Source organism: Cyclopterus lumpus, chromosome 5 (assembly GCF_009769545.1).
Source record: "Cyclopterus lumpus isolate fCycLum1 chromosome 5, fCycLum1.pri, whole genome shotgun sequence".
NCBI lineage: Eukaryota > Metazoa > Chordata > Actinopteri > Perciformes > Cyclopteridae > Cyclopterus > Cyclopterus lumpus.
This window is the reverse complement of record NC_046970.1, coordinates 18711736-18730265: the sequence shown is the minus strand read 5'-3', so window position 1 is coordinate 18730265 and position 18530 is coordinate 18711736. Positions and strand designations below refer to the sequence as shown.

General features: G+C 40.9%; 1 protein-coding gene across 7 annotated transcripts in view; it reads right to left on the bottom strand.

The window, feature by feature from the left end:
- Window positions 1-3026: 3026 nt before the first annotated feature.
- Window positions 3027-18530, bottom strand: part of arhgap9 (Rho GTPase activating protein 9) — a 41762-nt gene continuing 26258 nt past the window's right edge. For 3 of the 7 annotated variants that reach the window (XM_034533648.1, XM_034533650.1, XM_034533649.1), the window contains exons 8-22: window positions 16643-16708; window positions 14685-14855; window positions 14450-14548; window positions 13591-13652; window positions 13378-13465; window positions 12828-12923; window positions 12371-12469; window positions 11865-11970; window positions 11339-11458; window positions 9682-9780; window positions 8710-8787; window positions 8332-8385; window positions 7419-7553; window positions 5872-5977; window positions 3027-4246 (exon numbers count right to left, since the gene is read on the bottom strand). In XM_034533648.1, the coding sequence (XP_034389539.1) occupies window positions 4060-4246; window positions 5872-5977; window positions 7419-7553; window positions 8332-8385; window positions 8710-8787; window positions 9682-9780; window positions 11339-11458; window positions 11865-11970; window positions 12371-12469; window positions 12828-12923; window positions 13378-13465; window positions 13591-13652; window positions 14450-14548; window positions 14685-14855; window positions 16643-16708 (1566 nt within the window). In that variant the 3' untranslated portion in view covers window positions 3027-4059. The remainder of the gene's footprint in view (window positions 4247-5871; window positions 5978-7418; window positions 7554-8331; window positions 8386-8709; window positions 8788-9681; window positions 9781-11338; window positions 11459-11864; window positions 11971-12370; window positions 12470-12827; window positions 12924-13377; window positions 13466-13590; window positions 13653-14449; window positions 14549-14684; window positions 14856-16642; window positions 16709-18530) is intronic. The other 4 variants (XM_034533651.1, XM_034533652.1, XM_034533653.1 and 1 more) reach the window with 3 other exon arrangements.

Genomic DNA, 18530 nt, shown 5'->3' with positions numbered 1-18530 from the left:
AAATGTGCACTGTCTCACTGTGTAGTAAACACACAGAGCTGCTTTATTTCATCTGATGCAGAAATATCACCTATTTTCTCGTAATAATTTATATGTGACATTTTCTCCCCCCCCCCCCCCCCCCCCCCACCCCCTGGAAACAAAAATAGGCCACACATTTGGGCTGCCTGTTGAGGTGTGGCGAGAGGGTCAAGACTCAGGACACATACATCAGCTCTTAACTTCCTCTTTCTGTCTGCAGTGTGGTCAACGTGAAAAGTGCCTCAGATGTACTCAAGACACTGTGAGCAATCCGACAAAGCCTTAGTACGACGAGATAAGGCGGTGGTGCATGAGGTGTGACTGAGCCTCGAGCATTCATGCATACCCTGACACTTTATGGTCATAATGTGTGTGTGTATTTATCACCAAAGATATGCAAATTTGACCCGCCAACTGCCATCTTTCTCGTGCGTAGTTCCTTACCTGTTATTTCTGGGTCAAAAAATGGTTTACTTTCACTCAGCGTCTGCACACTTCTTTTAAAATGTTACAAGCAGTGTTTGAAAAAAAATCTTTTACTGGCACCCATGCAACTTTTGTATTCACTTTTTATATATGTTTTATAATGAATTTAATAAAATTGTACATACCTTGTCACAAGAATGTTGTACTTCATCAATTATTCTTTTGAAATATGATCCTCAATCAGCATTTTCTTGTGTTTTCAATAAAGGACTTCTTGCTGTTGCTTTATATAACTGTAAACATAAGATCATTCAGTGGCTATAAGAAATAGGTTGACGTATTGAGTTATTTCAGAAGTGTAAAGCTTAAACTGATACTAAAACTATGGCTTTTAAAACATCTCAGTTTAAGCACAAAAAAAATCTAGAAGCACAAGACACTGCAGAGGCTCAGTTTCCCATCACAGTAAACAGTTTCCATCACCACTCATGAGCTGCAGGCTGCTTTGTTTCACAAACCTTTTTTTTTTTCGTGGCTTTTTGTGTCTGTTTGCGTGATGATTCATCAGATGCGCTGCTGGGTGCCTGTCAATCTGTGGATGTGGCGAAGGCGTTCAGGGGCTGAGCAGCTCTGCTGGTATTTGATGCGCTAAGCTTTAGTTTAATGGTTGGGTGAGTAAACAATCGGCTAACCATAGCATTAACAAACCATAACGGGGGACGTATGTCAGCTACTTTTGGATGCCATGTATCAGCCGCATTGAGTCATCTGTAGCACCAACAATTTGTTAATGTTTTTACCCTTTTTCTGAGTAAGATGACAATTAATTAAGAATGTATTTGTCATATATTTGTGGTTTGCAAAAACCAACACAGCCAGACAGCAGCTTCACTTGCAAGATTGCTACAAGTCGCATCCACGAGCAACATGTTGTCGAATTAATTGCTATGTTTTCGATTCCCCGTACCAACGGTGCAACAGAGAAAGCAGGAGTGTAAAGAAGGAACACAGCTACACATGTCGCTGGTGGACAGAGGAACTGTTTTTCAGTTATCTATGAGACTTATCTAAGTGTATCTTCTTTTCTCTTCACAAAAACATTGTAAATAACACAAAAGAAGATAAAAAGCAATGACATATATAACAAAAAGCCATGTGCCATCCCGGCTGTATTTCTTACACAAGAACAAAACATAGAGATTCATTAACATAAAGCTGCTAAAGCAAATGACAATAAAGTGCACTTTCTAAAAGGGTTTTGGACTATGAAATGTGGATCAGTTCTGAGAGTTACTTGGATGGAAAACATGTAACAGATGAACCCATTTCACAACCTTCTTGTTCTCTTACCTCCACAACCTTTTATTAAATACATACACAGACACAAAAAAAACAACGTTTTGTTTTAGTATTGCAGCAAAGAAATTAACTGACTGCAGATGCAACAAGAGGTCTGGCCGTTACATTTAATCGGTCCATGTATGCCTGCACATTTAACTGCACTACTTATCATACAGAATTTATATTTTGCATCGGTCTAGATTTAATAGGGAATATTCAGTCTGCCTTTAAAAATCGCATGTGATTAATATGTCAAAGAAGAAAGAAAGAAAAGTGCAGCATTAAAAGACAAAGTAGAGTTTGACTTCCCCTGCCAACACACTGCTGATTAGAAGGCAGTGTTTGATTGTGTCCCTGACGGACTGATTCTATTTTAGGGAGTGATTAGCGCCCTATCACCAAGTGAAGTAAAACACATCACAGAGCGAGAGGCTACAGCAGCTTAATGCCACTGAGCTTTTATTGAAAGAGAAATGCCTTCAATTTCAGAATTTGGAGAGAGAACAAAAGATAAAGGTAAAAATTCTTAATAATTCTTATTTTATTATTTTGAGGGGGTTGTATGATCTTTACATATAATAATATGAATTAAAACATTCAATCTAATGCTAGGACGCTCTGGGACATTCGACTGTCAAAAGACCAGAACAAAACTGGGAAATCGCAGTACTGAATGAGGGATACATGTATAAACTGTGAAGACTACCTTCATACAAGCATTTGGATCAAATAAACAAATGTGGCTGTTGTTTAAGTAGAAAAAACAATCTGTGCCAATCAAATATAAGGACAACCTTGGACACACCATGATCAAAAGTTCAGCGGACTCCCCATCAATCAGCAACACATAATTTTAGCCCCTCCTTAATCACTCTCAAGACCTGAAATAATACGAACATAAAAATGAACAAATACATCTAATAAAACGGCAAAATATGTGAGCTCTTCTACCCCCTTGTCCCTCTTTTCTGCTCTTTTTTGTCTTTTGCCAAACCCACAGTCAATATAAAATTACCAAAGCCACAGAGTAAGATGGTTTTGGGGAAAATCCACATTTTTTAAACATATGCATTTCTTGTTCCTCTTTTGTTCTGTTATTAAAAGCAGCATTTGAACCAATCGCAGAGGATGCCTCCGCCCACTGTGCCTCAGGGGCCCACATACCTCCACACACTTCTATTATCTCTCACGCAAACCCATCACCCGGGCCAAACGACCAGACGCATCCTGACCAAATGTCACAACAAGCAGTTTTTTTCAATTTTTCTTTTTATTGCAGGAGAGTTAACAATCAGGCCCAAGCAATATTTTAATGACACACTGTTCAATTGAAAGCAAATGTATCCGTTTGAATTTGGCTACATTATAATGTTTAGGTTACACACTGTATGCAAAGTGCAACTAGTTGACAAAGACATCAATTCACATATTTACAATTTCATATTTTTTTACTTAATCTGAGGAGTTTGAACTAATACAAAATAGAAGACAGATGCAAATGTGTACAATACGGGAAACTTCAAAGGTCCACACTCACGACAACGTACTGTTTGGTACAAAGGAACATTTGCTGCCCGGTTGGCACTGAAATCATGCTTTTATCTTTGAACTTTACCTCTGAAGTCTGAAATACACATTAAAAAACTCTTCATCGAAACACTGTATAACTTCAGCAGGGATGCGGTCACGTTTACATGCACAGCTTTCTTCCTGCTTGTTTGCATATTTTACAGTATCCTCTCCTTGCCAGTGCAAGTGGGATCTGTCCAGTCTTTCTGCAGGAGGTGCTGGTGCATGTGTTTTCACAGTGAGATGGTTCCACCGAGTTTTGTTTCAGTGCCACGTTAAGACAAATCCTTGGTCAAATATCTGATTAATACTCAGCTAGTTGGAGGAGATTAATAATTTTTGTGGCTTTTATTTATCCCAATCGACATATCAAGGAAAAGTGACAAGGAGGCATCCGCTCCACCAGTTAAAAACACCGAGGCTGCACTCCACATCTGCAGTAGAAAACACAAGTATTGCAGCTAAAATTGGTTTGTTTTACTATTATTGTTTTAACATGGCTTTATATGGAGGCCAGATGTCATGATTAGCAGCTTTCTGTCCTGGTTCTTTTTACCCCGTAATTATCTTTTGATGTGAACCCCATTTTACACCACATGAGTCAACAGGCAAAGAGGACAAACGTTGCACTACTTGTGCTTTTGACGGATCTGAAGGGGCTTATTGGAATCCCCCCACCATCCCCTCCTCGGTCCGAAAAGATCAAGAGGGGGCTCTTGTTCCAAAGATGTGGTCAAACTCGCTGAGGATGAGTTCCACCGCTTGGTTCTGGTAAACCATATTCACCGCCATGTTGCCATTGTCCCGCTCTGGACGCATCAGGGTCGGTCCGAACACGATGCCGATGTTCTGGGTGGTCATTCGGTTGGAACCTGATTGCTCCAACACTCTGTTGAGGGATGAGAGAGTAAGAGAGATGTTTAATATCTTAAAATATCAACAAGAAATTAAAAGAACAAAAATTGCTCTGGATCACTGATTCTGAATTGTTGCAGCTTGTGGATTTTAATTACTAGTCGCGTTAGCAGGATGGTTTGAGGGATGACAATCCACTGCTTTGGGCCCAGTGAGCAATATCTCAGCATGGCTTGGCGAAAGTCTTTGCACAAACTTTAATGATCTTCCGATGATGTATTCAAATGACGTTTTTTTTTGTCGTCCTCTGACATTTCCTCAAGCACCACCACCATGACATTTGTGGGTTTTGCGTGAAATGTCTCAACAACTATTGGATGGATCGCCATGAAATTTGGCACACACATCCAGATGCCCCTCGGAATGAATTTTAATAACTTGTAATAACGAGTGTTAGCATGCTAATGTGTTAAACTAAGATGGTGAATGTGGTAAACATTGTCATTGTGAGCATGTTAGCATGCAGACGTTAGCATTTAGTTCAAAGCACCAGTCACAGAAAAGCTAGCGTGGCTGTGGATCTTTGGGACCGCAGGCACATAGATGACTGCTCACTGTGCATTCAGCTTCATCCTTGCGTGTGTGTGTGTGTGTGTGTGTGTGTTGCGTGTGTGTACGTGTGTGCGTGTGAGAGAGAGAGAGATTGGGGGGACGCAGGAATGGGTTTAAGCCACAGCATGAGGCATTCTTTCTAAAAATGCCATTCCCACCAAGCCACAGGAGCAGCCAGCAATTGCTCAAAACTTCCACATTAAAAAGAGAGGAGGAAAAAGGAGAGAGAGAGAGAGAGGGAGAGGAGAGGGTAGAGAGAAAAGAGAGAGGTTCCAGTGGTGGCGGCGGTGGTGTTGGTATGCCTTCCAGCAGACGAACCACAAGGCTCCCATGGGACCTTAGAGGCAAGGAGGAGAGCACGGGGGGACGGCGGCGGAGGGAGGAGGAGGGAGAAGAAAAGGAGGAAGGGTTGGAAAGAGGAGGAAGAAAGGAGGAAGAGGGAAGGGAGAATACAAAGAGGAGAAGGAAGAGAATGAAGAGGAAGTGAAGGAAACGAAGAGGAGGCAACGGGGGTTGATTGAGCAGGGAGATAATAAATGAGAAACAGAGCCGAGGGGGGAAAGGAATGACAGTGGGGAGAAATGAGGCCAGAGTTGACATATTCATGAGGCCACCACACCCTGGCACAAACATCGGCCTCAGAACACGAACGCTCACCCCTGAGTGGAAGGAAAAACCATAGGCGGTTAAAAAAACACACATTTTATGTACTGTAAAAGGAAACTGGCTCGCAGAAACATCGTACACCATTCATCTTCCTCCAGCCTTTTCATCTTCACAGGGACCCAAACTTAACAACAGTGTGATGCTGGTACAGCACTGGCATACTTTGAGAACTGTGGCCAAAGAATCTCTGACAGAAAATGACTGAAAACGACAAGGAAACGACCCCCTCTTGTGGTCAGATTTACAAAGCAAAGTTACGAGGCGGAGATCTGGTTTGTTCCTTTGTGCTGAAATATCGCAGAGGGAATATTCTGCATTATGAATTGTGCCAGTTTCAGGGCAGAGAGACAAATGCACGCTGTTGTATTTCCGCCCTCTCACCGTTTGAGATGGCAGCACATGAACTGCAGCGGTGTCTTGGTTCGGAGGAGGCTGTTAAGCACCAGACACTTCAAACGATCCACTTTGTCCATGTAGTCAGACATTTCTGCAACACAGAGCAAGAGATGTGTCAGATCACCATAAATGTCATCATTTGATGAGCTTCATTAGCATCGCAGACCTGATTTACACCCAGTGACTGATACTCTGATACTCCATTAGCAGCCACTATCTAATCTGATGAAGCAATATGCAATTATCAACAATCATCACTGTGGTTTGATGAGAAACTGAACTGTGCAACAAAAAAAGGTCCCATGGATTGATAAGAAGCAGGGGGTTCATAGACTGCATTTACAATTGTTATCATATATTCCTAATATGCAACTTTTCTTACTGAATGTAATTCATTTAAAGCCAGATTAGCTACAGTTTTAAGTTAAGTAAAATATATTATGATACACTGCTGTATCACAAAAGTTTATAGAAAAATAATTGATGAAGAACACAGTTAAAGAAAAAGATTATCTTATTATCTTCAAAAATGATGATCAGTGAATTGATTATATTGTACAAGTGTTGTATGGGAACCTGATTTGGTTTATTCTTAAATACAATAGAACAACATTGTTGTTCAAAACTACTAAAAACATCATTGAGCTGCACTGAATGACATGCTCCTTTATTATGATGCCATAAATAGTCACCAGAGCATCAAATGTATATTATTTGGCCTTTAAAATGAACAAGGTAGGAAAGTTGTAAAGTAAAGATGACCTAACAAATTGTTGCTTTTAGTAATTTCCTTTTAAGTAGAAAAATAGAGAATAACACGTATGAGTGGAGGAATATGGGAGAAGCGTAAACAAATGCAGCTACTGTGAGGCTTTTTATGGAGAACAAACTCAATAAATTTTTGTTTTGTCAGTATGTAATTATTCTTTTCTTGTGTTCGAACTCGAGCAATTTTCTTTTTGAGGAGCATCATTATATTTTACTGTGTCCATATATCTTTCATGATATTTGTGGGGTTGTGAAATATTTCGTAATGGTGGAAAAGTGCTATAAATACAGTATTTTCTATAATCATGTAAATGACGTTCACCACAGTTTGAGAAAGTGTGAAAGAGCCCAAGTTAAGAGGGGAGTGAACTCTCAAACCCAGACTGTCCTGGTTTTGACTCGTGAAAACCACAGCAGTATTCAAAATAAAAACACATCAGAGGAAAAAAATAATATAGTGAGATTTTAATGTATCCTCGTGGCCTAGAGGTTAAAAGATGGCGATCGTGCAATTGCAACATTCCCACTTTGGTGTCTGGCCTGGGACTTTCATGCATATTATCCCCCTTCTCTCTCTTTCCTCTCATTTCCTCTCATTTCCTGCCTGCTGTCTACCACACAGAATCAAATAAAAGGCCCGATTGAGAATTGTATTTTTACTTCATACGAACGAGGAGTGTTGTCATTTATAGCTTGGATTGATCTTAGATGAGTGTCATTCAGTCTATTCTGTAAATATAAAATAAACTGGGCTTGTCACTCACTGAGTGTCTCCACGATGTCGGTGAAGAAGCCGAAGGGCACGAGGGGCTCAGGAAGTTCGCGAAAGAAAAGTTTCAAAGCTCCTGTGATGACATGAATGTCCTCCCATTCACTCTGGTCCAAATTCAGCTTCTCCTCTGAGAGACATGGAGGGAGGAGGAGGAGGAGGAGGAGGAGGAGGAGGAGAGAAGACAGACAGACAGATGCACAGGGTTAGAGGAAGTAAACAGAAAGGCAATGTGGGAAAGAGAGACAAAGAAGAAGTGGTGTTACAGTCACAGTATTGTTTAGCCAACAACATCAACAGAGGAGAGTGTGAATTCACGACGATGCTGAGGCGTAAAATGAAGGCTTGTAGCTGCAAGAGGGAGATAGAAACGGTTTGTGGAAGTCAGAGAAGACACAAAAGCACAAACACATGTAAAGCACACATTTTGTGTTAAAGTACAGGCCTGACCAATGCTTCTCAAATTGAATGACGGGAACCAAAAAAAGTAGACATTAAAGAGCTTAAATTTGACCTCAGAGTCAAGACGTTCAACATGTGTGATACAAACAAGTATCTAATGATGAGAAACATTAGTCCGTGAGATGAAAAACACGACACAAGCTGCAGCTGATCTTCCGTTCCGTCCACTTGGTGGCAGTCACGCACCGCGCGAGACGGCGCCGTACAACCTGCTGCGTGTTATTACATCAGAAAACTTAAAGCAGAAAAGCCTGAAGGGACACACGTACATTAAGCAAATGGTAGCACAACCAGCACACTGTTCGGTGCACGCCTCAGCCCTGCGTGTCAGCCTGTGTGTGTGTGGAGTTCTTGACATTGTCCAACACATATGGCACAAAAAACAAGCAGGGGGTGAGTAACACGTGAAAGCGTTGTCTGTTTTATCCTCGCCATGCTGAATCTACCTTGTACAAACTCCACCGGGAACATGTAACGTCCGTCTGTGGTCACCGCTCGCTCTGCAAAAACCAACAGTTACTCGGTGGGCTTTCCTCGGCGTCCACTTTATCATAAGGAAGTCATGTAGTGGGAGTGAGGCGATCCCGGTGTCAAGCAGGTGTACAGCGAGTGTGTGTTGGAGTTACACAATATCATATGTAATCAGAATGTACCGCATCAGGTGGCGTTTATCTTGATTTTAAGCAGCTGAAAGGAACCTGCTACCACTTCTCTCCTCCCAGAACATTTTCCCCTCGCAGACTCCATTCATTGTCAGAGACTACATCAATCAGCGTTGAGCATCTATAGAGATCAGCGTTTCCCCTCCTCCCTTTCATCCTCACCGTGGTCCACCAGGAAGCGTAGTTTTTGGATCACTGCCAGGTTCCCTGACACTCTGTAGATGCCGTCAGTCTCCAGTCCTGCAACACACGGCACAGGGCTGCTTAGATCCCGAGTGTGTCTGAGCATCTATTAACACTTTACAAGGTCAATATGAAAACTAAAGTAACATGTATTCCATTATTTAAACTCGACTTCATGAGCGTAAAATGTATATAAAAATAGTTTTCTCAGATTTCAAGGCAGTCAGAGCTGATATCATTGTTTTACTTTTCTGCACATACATCATTCATTGTGCCTGGGAAGTTTGTTTTGTTGCATAAGTGCCCAAAAGCGTGTGAATAAAGTCAAGCAAAAGCACATCTTGGCACATTATGACATTTAAAATAATTTTTTAAAAAGTAACGTTTTGTTTGATCACATGACCCCTACTTCCTCACAACATTTCAGAGCGTGATGTTTGATGAAGTGCAGGCAAAGTTCCGATAAGACATTGAGGTTCCTGCTTTGTCCTCAATGTCCAGGACATTGTAGAACAAGTCAGGCCAATTGATTATTAACGTCCTCATTTGATAATATTCAATATTTTTTCAGTCAACGACCTTGAAATGTAAACGTCCCAATCTGAAACAGTGAGACTTTGTGGTCAAAACATAGATTGTTTTGTGAGTATTAAATATTTATTCTGAGGATTTTCTCTGCAGTTTCCGAACAACTCAATTTTCTCTCATTTAGATCTCCTCCTCGGCTGGCAGCTGTCACGACTGTTTTTTTTTGTTGTGTTGCCTTTCTGTCAGGCAATCACAAACATTTTCAAGTAAATGTTTGTCAAGTGATTTATTTCATGGAGCTGCACAACTGCTGTCAAGTGACTGATACTCAAAACAGGCTTGAGGAGTGTTTCCTCACGTGTCCCCCTTTAGGTTGAGAATGCCATCAACAGGAGCCGGCTGTGTGTCTGCAGTGTTTGTTACCTCTCTTCTCCACAGCGTCGGTACACAGCCTGACGAAGCGAGGGACCCTGCTCTTCTCTCTCTCACAGAGCATCTCCAGGCGACAGCCAAACACCTGATCTGAAGGGGTGATGATGGATGGACACACAGAAACACTTTTTATGTCTGATAAATGTACAGCTCACTATGGAATGAAACCTCCCAGTGTTCCCAGCAGTGATGTAAGCGCACCCTTGATGATGCAATCCAACATGCACTGTACTATATATCCTATAGGGGGAAAATAAATCATTGGCAACCCTTCACTCCAGAGTATGCCAGCATTATATCATGGTGTGTTGTCTCTGTGATGTACTTGTCATCCAATCAGTCAGTTTGACCACAACTTGAGAGTAGTCATCAATTTTATTATAAATCTATCTCTACTTCCATTCATCTGAGCGGCTTCTTGAGTTACGCCTCCTAGTGGATGTAGTTAAGCTGACAAATGATGTCAAAGCTTTAAGGGAGCTGGAGCTTTCCAGTGTTGACCAAATAATTGACTTATCATTGTTAAAATGATGAGGTGCTGGTGGCCTGATCGCTGAGCATGTGAATGCAACATCCCCGGTTTGAGTCTGGGTGTGAACCTTTGCTTTGTGAATTTATTCCTCTCTTTCTGTCACCTCACTACTGCTCGCTATCACATAAACAAATGAAAGAAATGTGTTATATTTTCTCCTGAAGTGATTAGTTTTATTTTGCAATGTAGATCACTTGTAATATTCCTAATTATTTAAAGAAGCTGCTTTGTATAAAAGAGTTTTGGAAGTTGAACGTGAAATAATTATTGGTTTAAAATAGTTATGAGAATAAGGAACAGCTATTAAAGAATTCTCATGATAGAGGAAGTGCTATAGAAGAAGTCATAAAGGAATTCACGCACAGATTGGTGACACATTTGATGAGTGACAAATTAAAGGAAAAACCAACATAAAGATTCTTAGTACGCTCTACTGAAGGGATGAACAACATCCTTACAAAGAATATTCCATCATTTGGTGCTGTCTGACACGCTGTCTGTCGGACCAACATCTTCTCGAGTTATTCAGTTAGGTTTAGATCTGAAGGCCATAACATATAAGTTAGATTCTGATAAGTATCCCCTGAATAAAAGTATCTGCATTCATTGTGTTTCTCCACTAAACTATTCCAATGTGTTCCTTTACTTTGTCACCTATTTGTAGCTTCATTGGCTTAGAATATTGAAAAAAAGACAAAGGAACGTCTCAGCTTTTAAGAAAGTGCAATACAAGAAGTGATGGTTGGTACGGTCGTGGCTGAAGGCACTTATTGCAAGTCGCTTTGGATAAAAGCGTCAGCTGAATACATGTAATGAAATGTTACAATAGTGTTGTAATCAGCAGACAAGCAATGTGAAAAACTTCATGATTTTGGAGAAGCTCTTACTAAACAGGTGAGGAGGATTGCGATGCATATTCACGAGGGGATGTGGCATCACCACAGCATACATTCTCAGATTTCCTGGCAGACATCACAACTGTGATGCAGCTCAGTTAACAGCAAAATATATTCAACTTTACAACAAAAGTTACATAGTTGCATAGTTTTAGCTGCAGAAGTGCAGTATTAAAATCATATTAAGGACACTCGCAAACAGTGTAAAAGGAAATCTCACCTTTAATGATCCCTTTCTCCTGCAGCGCCTGCAGAGGAGGTCTCCTGAGGATCAGCTTCTTCAGCCGGGTTTTCACTCTCTTCTTCTCCGTGTTCTCCAGGTTGGACGATGAGCGAGGGACTGCAGAGGGAGGAAAGGAGGAGGTGGAGGAGGAGGAGGAGGAAGAGATGGAGGAGGTCAGTGGGGGGCGTTGGGCTGCCGCAGGGCAGGAGAGCAGATGAGACGGGATAGTGGTGAGAATGAAAAGCGGGAGGCCGGGCGACGACGGAGGTGAGACAGGACTGACGGGGGGATTATTTGCCACGGGGGCCGCGTGAAAATATAAGTGGGCTGTATTGAGGAGAGAATGGAGGAGAGGATGGAGGGATGCAAGAAGCCTGTGTGGAAGTTTAGAAGAAAAAAGAAAAGAAAGAGTGACGATGACGATGGAGTGAGAGTAAACTGAAGGTGGAGGGCGGGGCCGTTTCTATGAGAAGGAAGGAAGTCGGAGTGGAGCGACGAGAGGCGTCGCGTTGATACGACTTACGCGTCGTTCTCCTGTCCTCCTCGTCTCCGCTGTGCTCCAGCATCTCCACGCTGCCCGCTCGCCTCAGGGAGTACAGGAGGACATTGTCTAACGGGTTTTCGCGGTCCTGAAAAGCAGGCAGAGTGAAAAACACTCATTGTGTTAATTGCCTCATCAACAAACGTTACACCACTTGCTGTTTAAAAGCATCTGTTCAAAGTGGCTCCTCAAAAGTCCAACCGAGAAACACTTACACACACCAACATTAAAACCCATTAAATAAAAAGAGAGGTGTGTAATTTGCCCAGGAAACCAAGAGTATGCTGTAATTCAGAGTTTATATGGCACTTGATTTGTTGAGGCTGAGATTAAAAAGTCCAAAAGAACCAGTCAGAAGGTCTGATTTTAAGGTTAAGTAAAAAGGCAGCGGAGAACATAAACGTTATATTCTGAGGTATGACACATTGAACCGCTTATAGAGAAGTGGCACATTGATTACAAATCTATGTGTGTGTTGTGAGTCTCACCAGCCGGTCGATGACATTCTGGATGGTGCTGTACCACTCTTTGATGAGAGAGTCCGTCTCCGACTGCAGCAGGAACTCGTTGCCCGTCACTGTCCTTAGCTACAAAACACACATTTACAACCATGTTACCACGTGACGAACTGTCCGCAAATATTTGCCTTATTCAATTCAGTTTTTCACGTGTCAATCATCAATCATCTGAGATCTGACTTTTAACATACATCCTTTAAATGTCATCTGCCACATTTCACTGGATTATTTTTCTTCACTGCTTCCTCTTCCTCGCTGTGGGTCATTGGAGAGTGAACAGGTGAAAGCAAGCTTCCCACTCTCACTTCCCTCACTGATATATTTGACTACTTATCTGCTATCACATCCGCCTCACCGTACATCAGCTCACTGCAACAGTCTGAACAATTTAAAAAGAACATTTTTCTCCCAGAATTTATTTTCTTACCTTGAAGACGTTCTTCTTGCTGGACAGGTCGTTGGCCCAGTGCAGCTGCGCTCCTCTTAAATCCACACTGCTCTCAGGGCGACTGTTTCCTGGTTTCTGTTTTGTCAACAAACAGGTACACACACACAAATCATATATCGTTCTATTAGTTGGCTGAATCGACCCATATATGTTTCTAAAAATGGAGTTTGGGTGTTTTGTGGGGAACCAACGTTCACCCTCATTAACTGACTCTTACATAATGGCCAACTTTCACACGCAACACCTGCAATAGGTTCAAGTCACCTGGTTGAGTTGATGTGTGTCATTACACCGCCAAAAACATGCATTAGCATAGCCCACAGAAATATCCAGCTCTGTGCTCACTTTTCTGGGTTTGTCAAAGGCTACTGATCTGACCAGTCAGCTGGCTTCAAAAGGTACTTCACAATGTTTAAAACTAAAATCCACCATGCTGAGAATAATGCTTAGAAAATGACAAATTCATTTTTTTTGCAAATATAATACCTGAACTAAAGGCAATTAACACAAAGTGTGTGTGTGCTATTACCCAGCTGGAGGGCGTCTGTGATTTAGGATCTTTGAAGAAAACCAGACTGTTCCCGACCAACACCACCCACGAGGGGCTCCAATTTTTCCTGCAACCCAACACACACATGTATACTTGTCAGATGGGATTCATCCCTCCTTTATTCAAACACTATATTGACACAAAGAGAGGCCATCTAATTCAACTTGTTTTTGTCTTTAATGGGAGCCTCACCTCAGTTTCCGGCCTCCTTCTGCAATCTTTGTCTTGTTCAAGAGGCCGGCTTTCTCCAACTCCTGAGAACACATGAACAGGGTTTAAAGCACAAGTAATATTTATACTGTCACACTAATGCTTTCACTCTGGGTAGGCATGAAAAGGCTTGAATAATGAGATGTTAACAGTAAAGTAAAGCAGAGGGCTTTTCCTCTGTGTAATACACTGCATCCTGAGCGAACCCATTTAGCTTGAATGTTGCATCATTCCGAAAATAGCGGGAGGGGAGTTGCTCTAAAATCTCCCACTGCGGAGAGAAGAATTAACACTAACTATGAAGTCATAAGTGTTGAGTACAGCATATAAAGACAAACTGAGGAATAGCAGGGATTTTAAAGATAGAACAGAGAAAGAGAAAAGCTAGTGATATTTCATTTATTTTTATCTTAACAGGATATCAGATATCCACTGCTAACAATTAATTTAATTGCTATGCTTAAAGAATACAAAAATGACATGTGAAAAACTCAATGTATTTTTTCCAGATACAATGACCTCACTGTGGACAGTTCTCTATTTATTTTTTCTACTTATAGTTCCTAATTAAATCTTTTACCAAGGATGTCTACAGATTATAATGAGTAACCGGGGTAACATCAGGACTAAGTTAATTAAAAATGATGATTGTATAATTATTTTTTACTTGGGATTCATATGAAAGGATTTTGAGTGGGGACACAGGATGAGAATTCAAAACGTTTCAGTTTAAAGTAAATGCTTTTATTTTATTAGTTAAGAATGCATCTTGTGCCCAAAGCTGTCTATCTCTATACAATATACAAAATAAAATAAAATATAAAAGAAAGTGTTTTCTCACCGGTGTGCAGCCATCACTGTCTGGAGAGCTGTCAGGAGACGGAGGCTCCACGACGATGTTGGTCACATTACAGGAGTAATCACTGCACTGCTGCACCAGCTGAAAGACAGTAAGTGGGTGACATCAGTGGTGTTCATTTCTCTGTATGTGTATATGTGCACATGCAGTGTTTTGTATGAAAAGGGTTAAAGTGTGTCTGCAATTCCTCTTTCATGTCTGTGAATACTGTACACACAGTTTGTGCTCCGGAGGCGGGTACCTTGCCGTTCTCAGGCAGGATCATAGATTGAGAGTGGCTGAGCTGCTGCTTGACATCATGCAGGGCGACAGAGTTATGGCTCTGGGCATCGGCATTGCTGAACGCCATTGTGCTTATGGTGTCAGAGGAGGCGGCGCGCTGCATGCTCTTTAGGGTTAAAGGTCGGGGTCAATGTTGTGGGTCAGGTGGTGAACAAGGGAAAGAGCAATCACTATAAAGTAAATACAATATATCACAATTGTATTTTAACGTCTGTGGACCCAGTGGGAATAATTCTACTGACACTATTGAAGAACCAATATGTGTATATGTAAGTGTTCTGATGCTCTTGCCTAAAGCAAAATTAATAGTACAATCAGCATAAATTCCGAAACAATTAAAATTAAAATTAAATTATACAGAAAGGTCAGCGCCTTTTCAAAAGTTAAGCATCCAGTACCTCTCCTTTTTTCTTATATGAGCTACGGGTGACATCTGCTGTTTCAAATTTTCCTTCCATGTTATATACGTAAAATGAGGTCCTTTACTCTCCAGTGGGACTATTTTCTCATAGGATTAATTTGATACAGTGGATGTATTGATGATATCTGTGTTGCTCTGGCTGATGGACAGCTGTGCCAACAAGCTCGTAAAATGATCAGTTGAGACGATAATGATCCACACTCGGGAACTGGATGCCGGCTTGCAAATCTTACTTGCATGGGTTTTGAGGTCATCCCACCCATTGTGAAACATTGTGCCATGTAAAACTAATTATGACTTAAGCTGCAACGGTTTTAAACAATCCCTCTTTGGGGAAGAACAACAATGCAGCAGCAGCAGCAGTTCTGCATCATTTCTCAATGTACAAATTACGAACTGAAGCCTTCAGGCACTCTGAGAAGAAATACTGACCGTAAGCATGAGTGCGTATCCTGAGCGGTTTGCACACAGGCAAATGGGGACAAACGGCAGCTTCCTTGAGAAGTTTTTATATTGTTTTTGCTTTACTTCACAGGAGGAGCAGAGAGGCAGATGCTTGTCGGTGCATCTTTACTTTACATGCAAAATATTCATGCCTACAATCCCATGCTCGTACAAATACAAGTGTGCATGGTTCAACTTCAACTTTTCATGCAGTAGCAGCCATAATTAAGTACCTATCCCAATCCTTGTAACCTAGTTTCAACAATCAGACTAAATATCCATCCTAATGTTTTCCGTCTTTTCATGCAAGGAGGATTAGCACTAAGAGCCACATCTTCTTCTTTGCTAAGAGGAGGCCTTTAAAAGGGCTTACACAAAGCGCACCCACACCCCACTGTGATGCAACATGTTGCAGTAAGAACTGCTAGAGTAACAGACTTTCTTTTACCACCATGAGTTGCTATTTCACCACTTTAATATGCATAAATGCTGATTTCTGAGAATCTAAAGAGCCTAGCTGGCATTACTTTAATGTATTCTACAGTATTACAGTGGAGATGCAGTTTTTGCAGATGTAACGACTCGGGTTCATTGATTTTCATAAGGAAAATACCCTCTATCAAAAGCCCTTTAAGCGTTCATAAAACACTGAGGATTACCCTCCCAGTCAGGCATGCAACAAGAATAACAAGGAAAGAGTGTTCAGCTTTAAAAAGAAGAATAGTCTATCAATAGATACTTGTACAGACATACAGTTAATGATTCTGGGGCTGGATCTGCACACATAATAAGGAGCAGGACTTTTTATTACACTGTGACATAGTCAAGGTGGCGGACTACTCCACCAAAGCTGTATGGCGTTCTGTTTTGTTAGGCAAATGAATCCTGTTGTGTAGGAAGAATGTCAAACTGGTCAAGGCCACTTTAACTTTACTCTTTGACGGGTGTTTTTACACAAGTTGAAACTCAAGATGACTGGCATTAGCACTGAAACAATGCGTGAGGAAAAGAAAAAAGACTGGTTTCACCTGTTTCCTCTGCCAGCCACTGCCAGTATTCCTGTGGTGGGTCCCGAAGAGGAAATCAGGTGACAGCTAGAGACCAAGACCGAGAGATAAGAAGACAAAGACAGGAACATCCAATGATCAGTTACTATTTATAGTTCATTTGAATTTAACACAACTCCATTTTCTGTATAATAAAATCAAGGAATATTTCACTTTCAGGCTTTGTGGACTTTTTATCCAAAATGTAAAAAAAAACTGGATGCTGTTTTAAGTTCAGATGAGTCATGAAGCTAACGCTGGCACCAACAACCAAACTACGTGTCGACTACATCCTGCCAGCTAAAACAGCTCCTTGATTCGCCGTCACAGCACAGAGATACACATACGCACACATACACATACACACTCGTGCTCGTATTCAACTGAAGTTAATGAGAGGCAGTTGCTGCCGTTGCTCAGTAAGACTGAAACACACACTACATGGTACTACTTTGACTCAGGCTTGCTGGTTTTTAGTTATTGAACTGGAGCCACACGTCCGCATAAATAACGTGTCGTGAGAATGTTAAAGTCAGGAGCAACACTTCTGACAATGAACAGCCAAGTCAGTGAACTATATTAGCATAAAAACCTCATATTCAGCTCCATATTCCAAGCAGGACATTATCTACTACGTGCTGACAGAAACTCCACACCGGTAATAGAGATGGAATGAAAACGACAACACAATAAAGTAATTACTACTGTGTAAGAAATGAATATGAACTTACGACATAGGTGCTCATTATCCCTGATCAATACAATCCAGGTCAACAAGCTTTTTTCTTGTCGAGTTTGGGTGCTCAGCTGCCTGTTGTTTCATATCATGAACCTCTTTCGTCTGAATGTCAAAGAGTAAAAAACATTCATCTGTCCCTCTCGTCTCAGCCTGCTTCTACTTCCCCATTCTAGAGGGAAGCTACTTTTATCAGACAGTACAACCAGTCTCATGCATGGCAGCTCTGAATAATTACACCACAACTTTGCAAACATTCCCACCTTAACCACTGTTCACACTTCTGGTTGCACTCTTTGCTTCAAGTAACGTACCAAGACGTTACTTAAAATAGTCCTTTACTAGTTAAATTGGAACCCTTTTAATTTTACTTAAGCACAGAAGTAATGTGCAAAGGAATGACCAAATATAAATGTACTCATGTTGAATAACCACACAGTTAGATTGTTATACTGTGTTATTACTGATGCCTAGTATCTGTATATATTGTGGAGCAGTTCAGCTAACTTGAGAAAAATAATAACAACACTTACGGAAATGTCCACATATTTGTGTTTAGGAGGAAATTAAATGCATATAAATAGGAATACAAGTTGATGTGAAGCTCATCTTATGTATATTTAATGTTACAATAACCAATATACTACAATTACCATCTAAGACTTTACAAGACACGCCTCCCACCAACGTGAGTCATTGTTAACACTTTGCTGTTGTGTGGAAACCCGTCAGCGAGTCAGAAGAGAAGTTAAAGTAGATGACTAATAGTGATAAATAACAGCAGCAGTACAAATGCAAACTTCAGCAAGCCTAAAAATAAACATTTCCAGAATCACAATGTATAAAAAGGTATTGTGACAATATCTACTTTCATAGTTTTAAATGAATAAAAAAAGAACACATCTGGAACCTGATTGTTGATGAAGAGGAACTTGAGCTCAAGTGACAGTGAAACAAAAAAACTAACTGTTTATTCTCTCACAAGGCATCATATTCTGGGAGTGATGATGTGTGTTTTTCAAAGCATCACTATTTCTAAGAGGCTGCACGATTATGGCCACGGTGATAATTACGGTTATTTTGATAAATATTGAGAACTCGATTATTCATTGATTTTAGGGACAACGTATTTGT